The sequence below is a fragment of the Manis javanica genome, chromosome 5, assembly GCF_040802235.1.
Source record: "Manis javanica isolate MJ-LG chromosome 5, MJ_LKY, whole genome shotgun sequence".
In the NCBI taxonomy this organism is placed as follows: domain Eukaryota; kingdom Metazoa; phylum Chordata; class Mammalia; order Pholidota; family Manidae; genus Manis; species Manis javanica.
Genome location: NC_133160.1, coordinates 156938034 through 156952252, shown reverse-complemented (window position 1 = coordinate 156952252; position 14219 = coordinate 156938034). Strand labels below are relative to the sequence as shown.

Sequence of the window (14219 nt, the reverse complement as noted above, 5' to 3'; positions counted from 1 at the left end):
ACTATGTACTGTAATGATTTAAAGAGACATCTTTTCATAAAAAATCCTTGACATACTATATAAACTTAATAATAGCCATATTAATCAAGCATTGCCAAAAGATATTTATAGTCAGATTCTCTCATTTAACATCCCCCTTCCCTTCACCCACCCACAGCTTCCCTAGAGAACATGAGTTGACTTGTATAACTAAATTTGAATTATGTTGGACAATTAAAATATAAGTGAAAAGATGCACACATTAAACAAAATTAAAGGGATATGCTAACAGTTCTTGGAAAAAAAAAAAAGCTAGCTCCTTTAGGAAAGAAGGCAAAGTATATCATATAAAATGCTTTTTGAAACCTCTACTCAGAAAGGCTTCAACACTACAGAAAATAATTATCTGGCATTAGAGAAAATCAAGAATCAGGACAGCCTCAGCGGTCAGTTCCACCCATTCCTTAGATCTACCCTTCTCAATGTCAATGAAAATCAATCCTCAAAAAACTAGTTTCCAAGATGTCAAAAGAATTTGGGTATTTTATCCTAAGAATAAAGACCCCAAACCCTAAATTAAAGAAAAATTCAAACTAAATATTCCTAGAGAAAAAAAAAAAAAGCACACATTCTTCTACTTTCTTATAAGGGCCAAGAAAAACAAACGATGGAAACAAGATGTGACTGCAAGTGGCTGTATTTTGGAGATGACCCCGGGACACACCATCAGGAAAGCGGGGAAGTGAGAGCAGGAAGGGAAGGAAGCTGACCAAAGGGGTGTTGCTGCGGATCTCTCTCTGGCTGGCTGAGCCTCACTCCAGTCCTGGAGCACAGAAAGCTCTCGGGCTCACATTCAGAAGACTCAGGGGGAGAGACACAGGAATGGTTAGCAGTGAGGAACAAGTTCTGCTACAGTATATAAGTAATTTTGAAAAATTCGAAAATGATGTCAGTTACAAAACCCTTAAGTCATTTATGGGACCAGCTATGTCTTAGGTTGGGATCCCCAGAAGCAGTCCAGATCACTTCTAATTCCCACTGCCATCCGGTAGGCTCCTGTACAGAGAGCTCTCTCTCTCCACAAGTAACACCATCGTGGATCACAAATGATTTACGCATTTTATTAAGGGTTTTTGCTACTCTCTTTTCTTCTTATGGCCAGAACAATAAAAGCCTAGCCGCACACCTCTTTTTCTTTCTTTCTGAAGTGTGCTGTTCTGCAAATACTGTGTGGGAGGCAGGCTGCAGCTGGGCATGCATGGCCCCCTCACATTGCAGCAGTAGGGCCAAGATGCAAGTTTGGGCTTAGAATTGTCTGCAGAAAGTGCTACAGGTCTGCTTAGGTGCTTCCCAACAGAGGAGGCCTGGGCCCCAGAGTCACTACTGGGGTTTAGGTCTTAGTCCCCTGTTAATATGTCTTTCCAAGCCCCCTGTGCGTGTGTGTGTGTGTGTGTGTGTGTGTGTGTGTGAACATATCTGTGCTTCTGCAAAAGAGAGGTGGAGCTCTGGGATTCAGGTATACACAGGTCTCTGGCTAAAAGCAATCATAGCAGCATCTTAACATCAACTAATGTGTTTGTGGCAACGGAGTATGTTTCTAAGATGCATAGACAGTTATCTTTAATAAGTGACTGAAAATAGGTCAAAGACCAAAAGGGAATTAAAAAGTAAATGTAAGAAGGATAGTAACTCACACCACAGCATAGAACATCAGTTATGCTGTCCATACTTTCTGTGATGGACCTCAAAAAACAGAGCAATCCTAGCTGCCAAAAATAAAGCGTGTTTCTAAACACAGCAGAAACCATTAAAAGCCAGGAATGCCTGTCATCCTTCCTCTGCAAAAAGAAGACCATAATGATCCTCCAATTATTAACCAAACACCTACTCAATGCCTGACAATGTGCTACATGCTAAGGGTGTTTGTCGACCACAGTGACTTTTCTTGCCAGGAACAGAGTATCTAATGGTAAAGTACTGCATCATACAACTAACAGTGCAGGGGCAGCCATGCTTCAGCAAGGTCCCCACAGCTTCCCGACTCTGCTTAGTGGGATGCGTCCTACTCCCCTGTCTCCAGTGGGTGGGCTCCAGCCCAAGCCGGCAAGGACTTTCCTTCCCCCAAAGAGCCCTGAGCAAGTCTTGACTCACTTAAATTAGCTCAAATGCCCATTCCTGAACCAGCAACCATGAAATGTGTGTAAGAACTATCCTTAGCCAAGTCAGGCTTGGAGCTGAGGTGTGAACAGCAACCTCAGAGGCACGTGGACCATGTGGACTATGACTGGAGTACTTGAATGAAAACAGAAAAAAAAATCTGAGCATGGAACACAGCTGTGCCACGAACATTTTATATGCATGTGTGCACATGGACATATATGTATATGTATTGAATGTGTTGCTATGTATGTATAGGGAAATGCATAAATATAACCTAAGGTAAAGACCTTTAAACTAAAAGAAAAAAACAGAGACCTATATAAAAGGATAAGGAAGATCTCTAGACAGTGTATGCTTAAATGAACAGAGTACAATTGCGGGAAAAGGTGCTTGGTGAAATGGTCAAGGAAAAGTCACATAAAAGCACAGAAAGTGAATCAAAGAGAATTAAGAAAATGAGAAAAGTTTGTTATACAAAAGAAATGGACGTGCTCAGTGTATGGCTGCTCTGTTCTATTATCCTGAAATGTTTTCCTAAATGTATGAGTAATATGGGAATTTGAAACAAGATTCTAGAATAGCATTCAGTATATAAACAGATTAACTATCCACTGCGTAAAATTCACCAAGGCAGAAAATAAATGCTACTTGTAACACATCAGATCATAAGCAAATCCAGACCTAACTGCTAAGCAAAACAAAATTATTATAAAGACATCTGAATAAAATATCAAAGTTTATCCACAAGTTTGCCCCCTTGATGTATTTTTAAATCTATATGACATACACATTTCATGACAGAATTTCAGAACAGCATCTATGCTTTCAAAGCCAGTAGTCAGTAAACTATGACCCCACAGACTACTTCATAAATAGTCACCTCCACATCAATTCACTTCTTTATTGTAGACTGCTGCTTTCACACGACAATGGCAGAACTGAGTCACTGTGACAGAGACCACATGGCCCACAAAGCCTAAATTTTTACTATCTGGTCCTTTACAGAAACTCTGTCCACCTCTGCTTTAGCCAATTGTTTTCTAAAATTCAATTCTTGAAGTTTTTCATAATCAAATCTTGGAAGAACTCAATTTTTGTTTGGAAAAGTTGAGGGCTTAGTAATAGATTTACAATGAAAATGCACTCAGTAAAATAACAATAAGAAATGATAATAAAAAATACTCACAATCTTTCAAGGAGACTTAACCCAGAGAATGAGCCATTCTTCAGTTCGGATATTTTATTGTTACTCAGAATCCTAAAAATGACAGGGAAAAAAAAATGTGAGTTGCCTAATATACCAAAGTAATTTAGCTCATTATGTTGAAACCTGTGAGGGATTCTAAGAAGTCACTTATTACCCAAAGAACTGAGATGCTGACAAAAAGAACTTCTTTCTCTTTGAGACACCCACCTAAAATAGATCACCTGCACATCATGTCACCTCTTAAATTTTTCCTGTCACACTTAACTAAAGATTTTTAAATAAAAAGGAAGAGAAGTCAACACAAAATAGCTCTAAATTCAACAGAATAAAGAATGGCATACACATTTATATAATTAATCAACGTAAGTCAAATGCTTATTTAAAACCTGGAAATATGTTAGAAAAATGTAACATAATCTAAAAATATTGACTTAACAAAGTAAGAACACATCCTCTAGATATCACTTCAATAATGCTGAATATCATTTGTAATGTCATAATATACAAATCTACACCTGTATTTGTGAAAATACGCTTTCTGCATGCACTCATAGACACAGGTAGCTATATCACAATATCATATCTCATTTATCAGGACAGTGTTTTATGAAAAAATGAACTGAAGACAAAAATTTGTTTAAAGAAGTCATAGTTAAGCCACCCCCATGGCAGGACTTGCCTAAGAAGAGTCTGCAACCATCGTCTCACTTCCTCACTAGGCTTGAATGCAAATAATGAGCTCCCATAAAGAGAGCGAAAATCACCTGATTTGGGGGACATCAAGCTAAGAAAATGAGAAAACCAAAACATCAGAGTAATGTTAATGTGTCATGACTACACTAGACTTTTCTGTGGGATCATTATTAGGAGCACCTTAAGTCAAGGACTGCCGGCGTTTAAAGCCTAGAACTACAGCTTTCAAGCTAAGCTGATCTTAGGGAAGTCACCCCACCTCTCTGTAAGCATTCCCCATTTATAAGGGAAGAGAAATACCTACTTCATCAACACTAGAAAGTAATTAGAAAATACCTGACACATTCAACGAGTATTCATTAAATTTCAGATGCTTTTTCCTAAGACACACATCCTTCCCCCCTTTTAATGTTTCTTGCAATTCAAATATATTGCTGTGTAGTATTGTTGCCTCTCCCCAAAGCTGTTGTTATACTAAAGCAAGACCAAGGCTTTCAACGATTGGCACCAAGAAAAACATTCCAATTAAAATACATTACACCGTTTTCTCCAATCAAAACTGCAAAAGTTTTTTAGTTGTCCCAGCAAAAGCAAACACAGCTTTGTACAGGGCCACAAAGGTCACGGAAACAAGCTTTCTCAAGCAGCTGCCAGCACACACCCAAGAGCTTCCAACCTTGTTATCACAGGTGTCGATGCTAAACTAACAAGCAACCAAATCTGACAAGAAGTATATTCAATGACCTTACTTCAGCATGACTGACAACAGACAAAAACCAGAAACTACCAAAGAGGTCCATGTATAGAAGAGGAAGTGTTCAACAAATTACGGTACCTCCAAGCAACAAACTTTAATGCATCCATTTAAAAATGATTCTTTCAAAGGAAACCTGATGCAAAGGAAATGCTTACAGTAAGTTAAAAGAGCAAACAACAAATGTGATACCACTGATTGAAAAGAATTCACGCGGAGACCAAAAAATAAAATACTGGAGAGAAACACATAACGATCACTGTCTCTTAGTGATGAGGCTTCCATTAGTTTCTCTTTTATTCTTTATAATCTTGTAGTATCTCTTGAAATATCCAGAAGACTCTCATTTTTTAAATATTTTATTCTTCTAATGATAAACATTAAGTATCTTCAAAACTAAGTACAGCTCGAATTTGAGTTAATTTTGAATACAAGTGTATCTCAGAAACAAAAACTGAATACTTCATGCTTTGAGATTAAAGACTCCCATTTATTTATTTACATTGAAAAAAATGTTTATGTGGTGACAGTTACAGGTGCTATTAATAAACAGGCACCAAAGTAGGGCAAAGAGCAGTGGTGTTGATACCCAGGATCCAGGGCTTTAACTAAGACCTCACCAGGAATAAACGATTTAGTTTGTGAAAGTCAGTTCACTTTTCTGGTCAGACTTCAATTTCATCACTTTTCAGATGGAAAAAAATCAGGCCAGAATGACCACCAAGATCTCTTTCAGCTTCTTTCAATTTTCTACAATTATTCGTGTTTTAATGAGCAAAGCTGACAAACTTGATGATGACTGAAAATTTATAACTAATAAACCAGAAATAAGGAAATAAAGGAAAACTACACAACCTAACAGGTTCCATGACATTCACACCCTGCTGATGAGTGAAGAATGAAACCCAAATGTGGAAGCAGTTCGTAAGAAACTGAATCGCACTCACTGGGATTCAATATTGCTTCAGCAAAAGGACTGTCATTTGTTCAGCCATTATGGCTTTAGTACAGTAAATGATAGATTTTATTGAGGAGTAAAAAGGTTCATCACACTTAGAAAGTTATTATTGAAACCTTAAAAATAAGAGTTTACAACCTCATGTTAACATATTCAGTCTATACATTACTTGATGTGTTTAAGGATTTTGTGCGAGAAAAAACAGGATCAGTATGAATAAATCTAATATGCAGACAACTTTTATACTCAGTTTTGAAATGGGACTGTGGAACTAGTGAGTGCATTAATATCATGTATCATTATAAACCTAAAACCCATTCATAACCAATATTTTTGCTGACATCATTGGAATTTCAAACTTTCTAGGAGGTAACTAAATGAAAAATATAAAACTTGACCAAAGTTATAAAGCTTATATATATGCCCATTTTTGCTTTCTACTAATGATGTTAACATTTCATGATCTATAGACAATGTTTAGGAACACTATTCTGGGCTCACACCTCTGGAATTTAAACACCATATGAAGAGGCTGGTGTCCATTGCTATCATTTGACAGAGAATAATATCAAGTTACTTCAGTATATCACTTACACTGAAACATTAAAAAGGAGTAAAACTTAATGAAAAAATTTTCTTTTAAATCAAAAGTTTACAGAGCAGAAGAAAATAAAAAGTATTACAAATTCTTGGTTGCTTGCTATTACTGCAAGTCCCAGAATGGAACGCTGTTCCCAAGCACCCCGCCCTGCATGGCAGAGGGCACAGAGTAATTTTCCTTGAGAGGAATTGAAAATATATTTCAAAAGCATTAAATATCCATATCAAATATTAGGAATATATTTCTGGAAGTCAGCCACTGGAGGGGAAAATCAGATAAACAAGCAAATAGGGTTACTGTGGAGGATTAAACAGTGGCCTTCCAAAATATGTCCACCTGGAACTGTGAAGGTGAACCTAGAGAAAGCATATTTGCAGACACGATTAAGTTAAAGGTTTCGAGATGAGACCATCTTGTATTTGGGTGGCCCCAAAATTCAAGAACAAGCGTCTTCACAAAAAAGGGAAAAAGACTCAAGAGAAGGTCATGTGAAAATGAAGGCAGACACACATACAGAGGAAAGAGAGAAGGCAGGCAAATTTAGAAGCCGTAATAACTAAGGATTTTCCAGAACTAAGGAAAGGTACAAAGAGGACTACACTTTAAAATGCATCAGATTTTCAAAACTTCTTTCTGATATTTTTGAAACTTAAGCAATGTTAAAAAATAAAAAAAAATTTACAACTACTATCAAAAACAAAGGTCTACATATTCCTCAACACCCAAAAAACAGGACCTGAACAGACACTTCTCCAAAGAAGAAATACAAATGGCCAACAGGCACATGAAAAGATGCTCCACATAGCTAATCATCAGGGAAATGCAAACTAAAACCACAATGAGAAATCACACCAGTTAGGATAGCCACTATCCAGAAGACAAGAAATAACAAATGCTGGCAAGGATGCAGAGAAATGGGAACTCTCCTACACTGCTGGTGGGACTGTAAATTGGTGCAACTGTTATGGAAAGAAATCTGGAGGTTCCTCAAAAAACTAAAAATAGAAATGCCATTTGACCCAGTAATTCTACTTCTAGGAATTTACCTGATTCAAAAAGACATATGCACCCTTATGCTTATCACTGCACTATTTGCAATAGCCAATAAATGGGAGCAACCTAAGTGTCCATCAATAGAGGAATGGATAAAGATGTAGTACACATAGACAATCGAATATTATTTAGCCATAAAAAGGAAAGAAATCCTGCCATTTGCAACAACATGATGGACCTAGAGGATATTATGCTCAGTGAAATAAACCAGGCAGAGAAAGACAAATACCAAATGGTTTTATTTGTTTGTGGAATACAAAAATAAAGCAAAATAGAAGGAACAAATTAGCAGTAGATTCACAGACACTGAGAAGGGACTAGTGGTTACCAAGGGGAAGGGATTGGAGAGGGTGGGGGGCAAAGGAAGGGAATAAAGGGTCACAATAATTTGGAATCACTGTAGAAGCTGGTCACGGGGAAGTACAGCACAGAGAAAACAGCTGATGATTCTGTAACATCTTACTACACTGATAATATAGTGACCACACTAGAGAGGGTGAGGATTTAATATGGGTAACTGCTGAACTACTGTGTTGTATATTTGAAATCAATATAAGACTGTGTATCAATGATACTTCGATTAATAAAAAAAGATCTAATTTTGTTTTTCAGGTCCCCAGGATATAAAGAGGTCTTTGAAAGAAAAATCCCCAATAGGAAAAGTAGCAAAGACCACGAAAAGATAGCTCAATAGAAGTAAACAATAACAGATCATAGGAAGGGATATACAACCTCAATCATGAGAGAACTATGAATTAAAATTAAAACAAGATACCATAAATCACTCATCAGAACAGGAAAAAGTATGGTAACACATTTTATATTCAGAGGGAAACAGCCACTCACACTTTGCTATAAATCAATACAATCACTATGAAAGGCCAAAATACAAATGCATATAGAGTATTTGATGAATTAATTCCCCTTCTGGAAATTTCTTAAAGACATACTTACACATGTGCAATGTATATTACATATTATATATAAGTATATAGTCATAAAACAATTATTCATTGCACTACTTTTATAAATTTTATTGCCTGGATATTTAGATGGATTCCAGTATTAAGGAATTAGTTTAAGTTATCCACAAAATGGGATACTATGCAGATGACAGGCTGCAGAATGGGGGGAGAGGAAGCTTTTGTGTTACTCATATAGAAAAATCAAAGACAGCCCTTCATAGGACTGAAGCCATTCATTTATACATTAGAAGTTTCCATTCCTTGATATATCAGATTTGCTCTAATAATACAAACTGATTCTGCATTTGAGTCATCATGTAGAATAGTACTTGTTATTGACATGTGTTTTTCAAGGACAAGAAAAATAGCATGGCTAGGCTAAACCTTTGAGTCGCTAACTTCCGTAGGCACCCATACTAAACATTTAGGGCCACCTGTGATAAGCTAAAAATCAGGAATGTTAGCTCCTCTAAAGTGGACTTCCGGTGCTTTGCCTCATTTACCCCACTAATGAAAGCCTTAGTCCAGGGGCCCAGCCAAATCCCTCCCCACCAGCTTCCTGACAACCCACGGGATTTCAGAGTGGTTTTAGTATTTCTTTAACAGTGGAAAGAAAATCAAAGTAATGATATTTTATGACACATGACAACGCTATGAAATTCAAACTTCAACATCTTCCTGGAGCACAACCATGCCCACTTGTTCACATTCTGTTGTGGTGGCATTCATGCTCTGGCGGCAGGGCTGAGTGGCACCAACAGAGATTGGTCTGGGCAAGAAAGCCTAAAATGTCTATTATCTGGCCCTTTATAGAAAAACTCTGCCAACCTCTGTTTTAGCGTACTCTATCCCAGTTTATGCTCTGGTCTAAGGCAGAAAATCAACTGCTTGCTGATTTCAAAATTCTTCCTAACAAGTAGTAATATGTATCCATCGGATTTCAAAACTCCCCATCAATTTAAATAATCTTTGTATTAAAATCACATTTTATTCCACATGCTATTGGCAATTACACACATTTTGAAAAATCAACAGCATCTTAGAATCAAAGACATAAAAGCTGCTTTTTCCTTCTCTACCCCTTCTTAGTTGGATACCAAGTCTCCTAGACCCACCTTCCACATCTCTTACTTCTGTGTCATAATTCTCACCTTAAACCTTTTGCTTTGAATTTTGGAAAAATTCCTCTGCTCAATTTTCCAGGCCACTAATTTTCTAAGTCCCAAGTGGTTCCCAAAATGCTCTGCAGCCCACTTGGTGCCCCAGCCAGTACTTTGGAATATAACAATCTCACTGTTAACTTCTCAGAACTCCTGTTCTCAACAGCTCCTGTCCCACGGATATTCTTGCTTTCTGGACTTACTGTTCTCTTGGATCTGAGATGCGGAATTAGAATTTTCCTGTATAACCTTTCCCCAATAATTCTGTTGAGGTCCTCTCAAAGGTCTCACGATCCTCAGTTACTTGCTCATATATATTTAAGACTGGGGACTGGTCTGGTGACTGAGGGCTTCTTGAGCACCTACGAAACGGTGGTGAATGCAGAGGGAGGTGGGCAAAACCGCCTTTATTCCCTGCTTCGGAAGTCTTGTAGCCTTATATCCTTTGAAGGGGACAAAAGAAACCTGGGATCCCCTACAAATTCTCCTTCTGGCTACAGTCACCCACCAGTATTCTGCCTCGGCAAATCTCCCGGTTTATTTATAACGAAGCTAAATGGCTTTGTCACAGAGGGAAACCCTACCACCAACCCCCTGGGACAAACTCACTGAAAGCAGAGCTAGAGCCCAGCTGTTGCAGGGCATTAATTCCTGGCAAACTCTCGCCTTATCCACTTTTGCTGCCACTCCCTATAGTTTCAGTTCTGGGAATCTTTCAAGTTCGTTAAGAAAATTCATTTCCTAGTTACTCCCATTTTTGTCTCTGTTGGACTGTAAGTTCCTCCGCTGTGGAGTTTCGCCATCAATCTGATCCCATCTGTTTTATTTAATCTACAGTGTCCTCAACACTTCTGGACCACTGTCACACCTTTCTCATTTTTTTATGGGTCTGTTTATATTTTTGTTTTTTCTGTCATTTTCAATAGAATTTTGGAGGGAATGGAAAAAAAGTAAACAAAGGTGGTTCACTGTATATCCACTTAGGGGATTGGAAAGGGCTCTTTTCCTAAAAGTAGAGGTCTCCTTCCTCTCTGACCTCCTCTCTGGATGCTAAACAATTAGGGGGCAAGCCTGGCTTCTAGCCCATCATCTCCACCTCATGTAGGAAGGCTAACATTTCCCTTACAAATTTGCCAAACCCACAGAAAAATCTCAACCACCTTTCACTTAACAAAATTACTTCAAGGTACCTATTAAAATAGAATACCTCATGACAACCAAAGAGGGAGCCCTTGGATCCTGTAAAACAATCAGATATCAGTAAACACACCCATTCTTAAGTGCCAACAGTTATCCTGGTCCAAAGTCTAAACAACAAATGCAGGGGTGAGATGCTGGGCTGTGGGGATGACGGTGCACTTCTGTTTGCTGACCTCGGGACTCCACCAGGTTTATGTCTGGGGTCATTTTTCCTGTCTGTGCCCTGCCCCCAATAATTACTTAGCATGAGATCCAATGACAGAGGGTACACTGGATTACAGAAGATCCAGGATCTGGTTTCATGATTTTGAAAAAGTTCCTTAATCTCTTAATGTCACCTCTTAAAGTCACTAAATGCATCCATCATCTGTCAATCATCCTGGCATTTCTGAGAGAAAACACAGGACTTTTGTTAGTGTCTAGGAGAACACAGAAGCAGAGCACTTAAAGCAGGCCTTTATGACAACTTGGTATTGCTGGGAAGGAAAGGACTCGGCTTGGTGTGGCAGGAAAGTCAAATATAGTGAGACAAGAGACCAAAGTCAAGAAAGCAACATAAGTTTTAATCCACTCTGCATAGAGTAGCAGAGTGGGCCTCCCTAAGATAAGACAGGCAGGCGTGGATGCTCATTCTGAGGCTTCTTTTATGTGGTTTTGGCAGCGCAGAGAGGTCCTTGATTGACAGCAGTCAGCTCTCTAGGCTTGTTCTGATTGATGAAATGGGAACAGGGGCTGTGCTGTGCCTCTAATGTTTCTTATCTGGGGGGCGGGGGGGGGCCTGGACATTCCTGAGTCACCCCTGGACCCTGTGGCTTCATCTGATTAACTAATTCTCTGAGTCATTTCTGGCTTTCTGGTTCTACCTGATTAACTCCCTGAGTCATCTTTGGGGGGCCCTTTCTCCTTTTCATCCCGTTCATTTCTGTCTTTCTGCCTAACAGTATGATCTAAGCAACTCAAGACCACCACAACTAGAAAACGGTAAAACTCAGCCACAAACATTGCCATTCAGCAGCAGCTACCACTGAACAACCACACCGGGCCCTGTGCTGCCTTCTGACAAGATCAACAGTATCTGTTCAACCACTCCAGTATCTCCAAAGTGTTAACACAGCACTGAGGCTTGTGAACATCTTTTCCTAGTAGTTTTTTCCTGTTGTAACATAACTGCTGAAATAAATTAAACAAACACAAATCCATGACTTCACAGATACTGCTTAAAACACGCATTTTGAAATGAGTAAAATGAAAACTGAGACAAGATTTTACAAATAACAGTACAAGTGGTCTGCAATGACAAATTAGGACGATGGCACACACAGGTCTCAAGTTGGAAAACACTACCCTTTTCACAAATAAAACAGCCACAGAGCAGAACAACGGTTTGAAGTAATAACTGCTCCAAGAGTTCTTTGGCCCAGTGCACTCAAAATACAAGACTTGCCAAATCAGACCCCCTTCTTGGAGATTCACAGTGTACACTATCATTGTAAATTGAAGATATTTACTCTCATTTGTTTAGTTAAACATTTATCAAATTTATTTAACCAACAAACTCTTACATGATCACAATGCAATGGCTGGCCAAATTCACTTTGCATAAAGCTAAATGAACCATACTTGTCAGCTGCCTGAGAAATAAGAAGTGTGGGAGCTGAAGGTGGAGGCAATGGATCAGGATGCCTGGATCAGAATCCAGGGCTGCCATTTTACTATCAACTGCCAAGTGATCCCCTCTCTGACCTCTGGTGTTGGAATCCATAAACGGGAACAACTGCACTGATTTGTTTAGAGTAGAAGTCAAACTCCAGCCTGCAAACTATTTTTATAAGTTCTATTGGTACACAGCTGTTCATGAATTGTTTATTGCTGAGTGTTATAGCTGCAAAAAAGAGAATGTAAGGCTTGCACATCCAAAATATTTACTATCTGAGCATCTGCAGAAACAGCTTGCCCACCATTGGTTCTCATTCACACCACTGGTTCTCAACTCTGGCTACACATCAAAATCCTATAGGGAGCTTAAAAAAACACCAAAGTCTCTCTCCCCAACCACACACATTTGTTAACTCAAAATTTGGGGCCATGGGTATCCAACATCACCTGGCTCCCCAGATGGGCTTTGCTAGCACCTCTATCACCAGCCTGCAAGGGCTGAGCCTATCGCTGAGCCCTCCCACCACTCACAGGCTAGAGAGTCACGTATTTGCTGTTCCCATTAGAGGAGCTGTCAGGCTGGAGGGCCAAGCGGTCACTGCCTTCATCATTTATGTAGTTATTGTTGAGTTCGTCCATTGCCTGATCCTTATGGATACCATTTGGTGTTCAAATGGCTGCTGACAGGCATCTAAAACCCGCGAATGTGCAACACACTAGAAGGTAATATGATGACTATGAGAACAGCCAAGGATTAAAAAGTTCTCTCAAGGGCGGAGCCAGGATGGTGGCGTGAGTAGAGCAGTGGAAATCTCCTCCCAAAAACACATAGAGCTATGAAAATATAACAAAGAAAAATCTTCCTAAAATAGAGACCACAGGACACAGGACAACATCCAGACCACATCCACACCTGCAAGAACCCAGCGCCTTGCGAAGGGGGTAAGATACAAGCCCCGGCCCGGCGGAACCCGAGCGCCCCTCCCCCCGGCTCCCGGCGGGTGGAAAGAAACCGGAGCGGTTTATTTTTGGCGAGTGCTTTTTGGAAGCCTTAAAGGGACGGGCCCCTGTTGCTACAGAGGCAGGGTGGCGGGACCGGTGAGCAGGTGCCTGGGACCGGTGCCGGAGGACAAAGAATATCCCGCGTTTCTCCCTGCGGGACCGGCGGGCGGGTGCCTGAGGCCGGCGCCTGAGGACGGAGGAAATCGCGCGTTTTTCCCCTTTTTTTTTTTCACTTTTTGGCGAGCGCTTTTTGGAAGCCTTAAAGGGACAGGGACTCCGGTGCTAGGGAGGCAGGGCGGCGGGACTGGTGAGCGGGTGCCTGAGGACAAAGAATATCCCACGTTTTTCCCTGCGGGACCGGTGGGCGGGTGCCTGAGACCGGCACCTGAGGACGGAGGAAATTGCGCATTTTTCCCCTTTTTTTCTCTCTTTTTGGCGAGTGCTTTTTGGAAGCCTTAAAGGGACAGGGACCCCGGTGCTAGGGAGGCAGGGCGGCGGGACTGGTGAGTGGGTGCCTGGGATCAGCGCCTGAGGACAAAGAATATAGAGCGTTCCTTCCCTGCGGGACTGGTGGGTGGGTGCTTTTTGGAAGCCTGGAAAGGAAAGGGACCCTGGTGCTAGGGAGACAGGGCAGCAGGACCAGTGAGCGGGTGCCTGGGACCGGCACCTGAGGACAAAAAAAAAAAAAATCGCGTGTTTTTTCCTTTTTTTTTCTTTCTGTTCCCTCTCTCATTGTTGCTGTTGTTGTTTTGGTTTGGAGAGTGCTTTTTGGAAGTCTTAAAGGGGCAGGACAAGTCACTTAGACCAGAGGCAGGGAATCTGGGAATCTCT

General features: G+C 40.2%; 1 protein-coding gene across 1 annotated transcript in view; it reads right to left on the bottom strand.

The window, feature by feature from the left end:
• The window catches only part of ADGRA3 (adhesion G protein-coupled receptor A3), a 119371-nt gene that overhangs the window by 74119 nt on the left and 31033 nt on the right, over nt 1-14219 (bottom strand). Inside the window, exon 2 of the mRNA XM_036994771.2 lies at nt 3326-3397. Within this exon, the coding sequence (XP_036850666.2) occupies nt 3326-3397 (72 nt within the window). The remainder of the gene's footprint in view (nt 1-3325; nt 3398-14219) is intronic.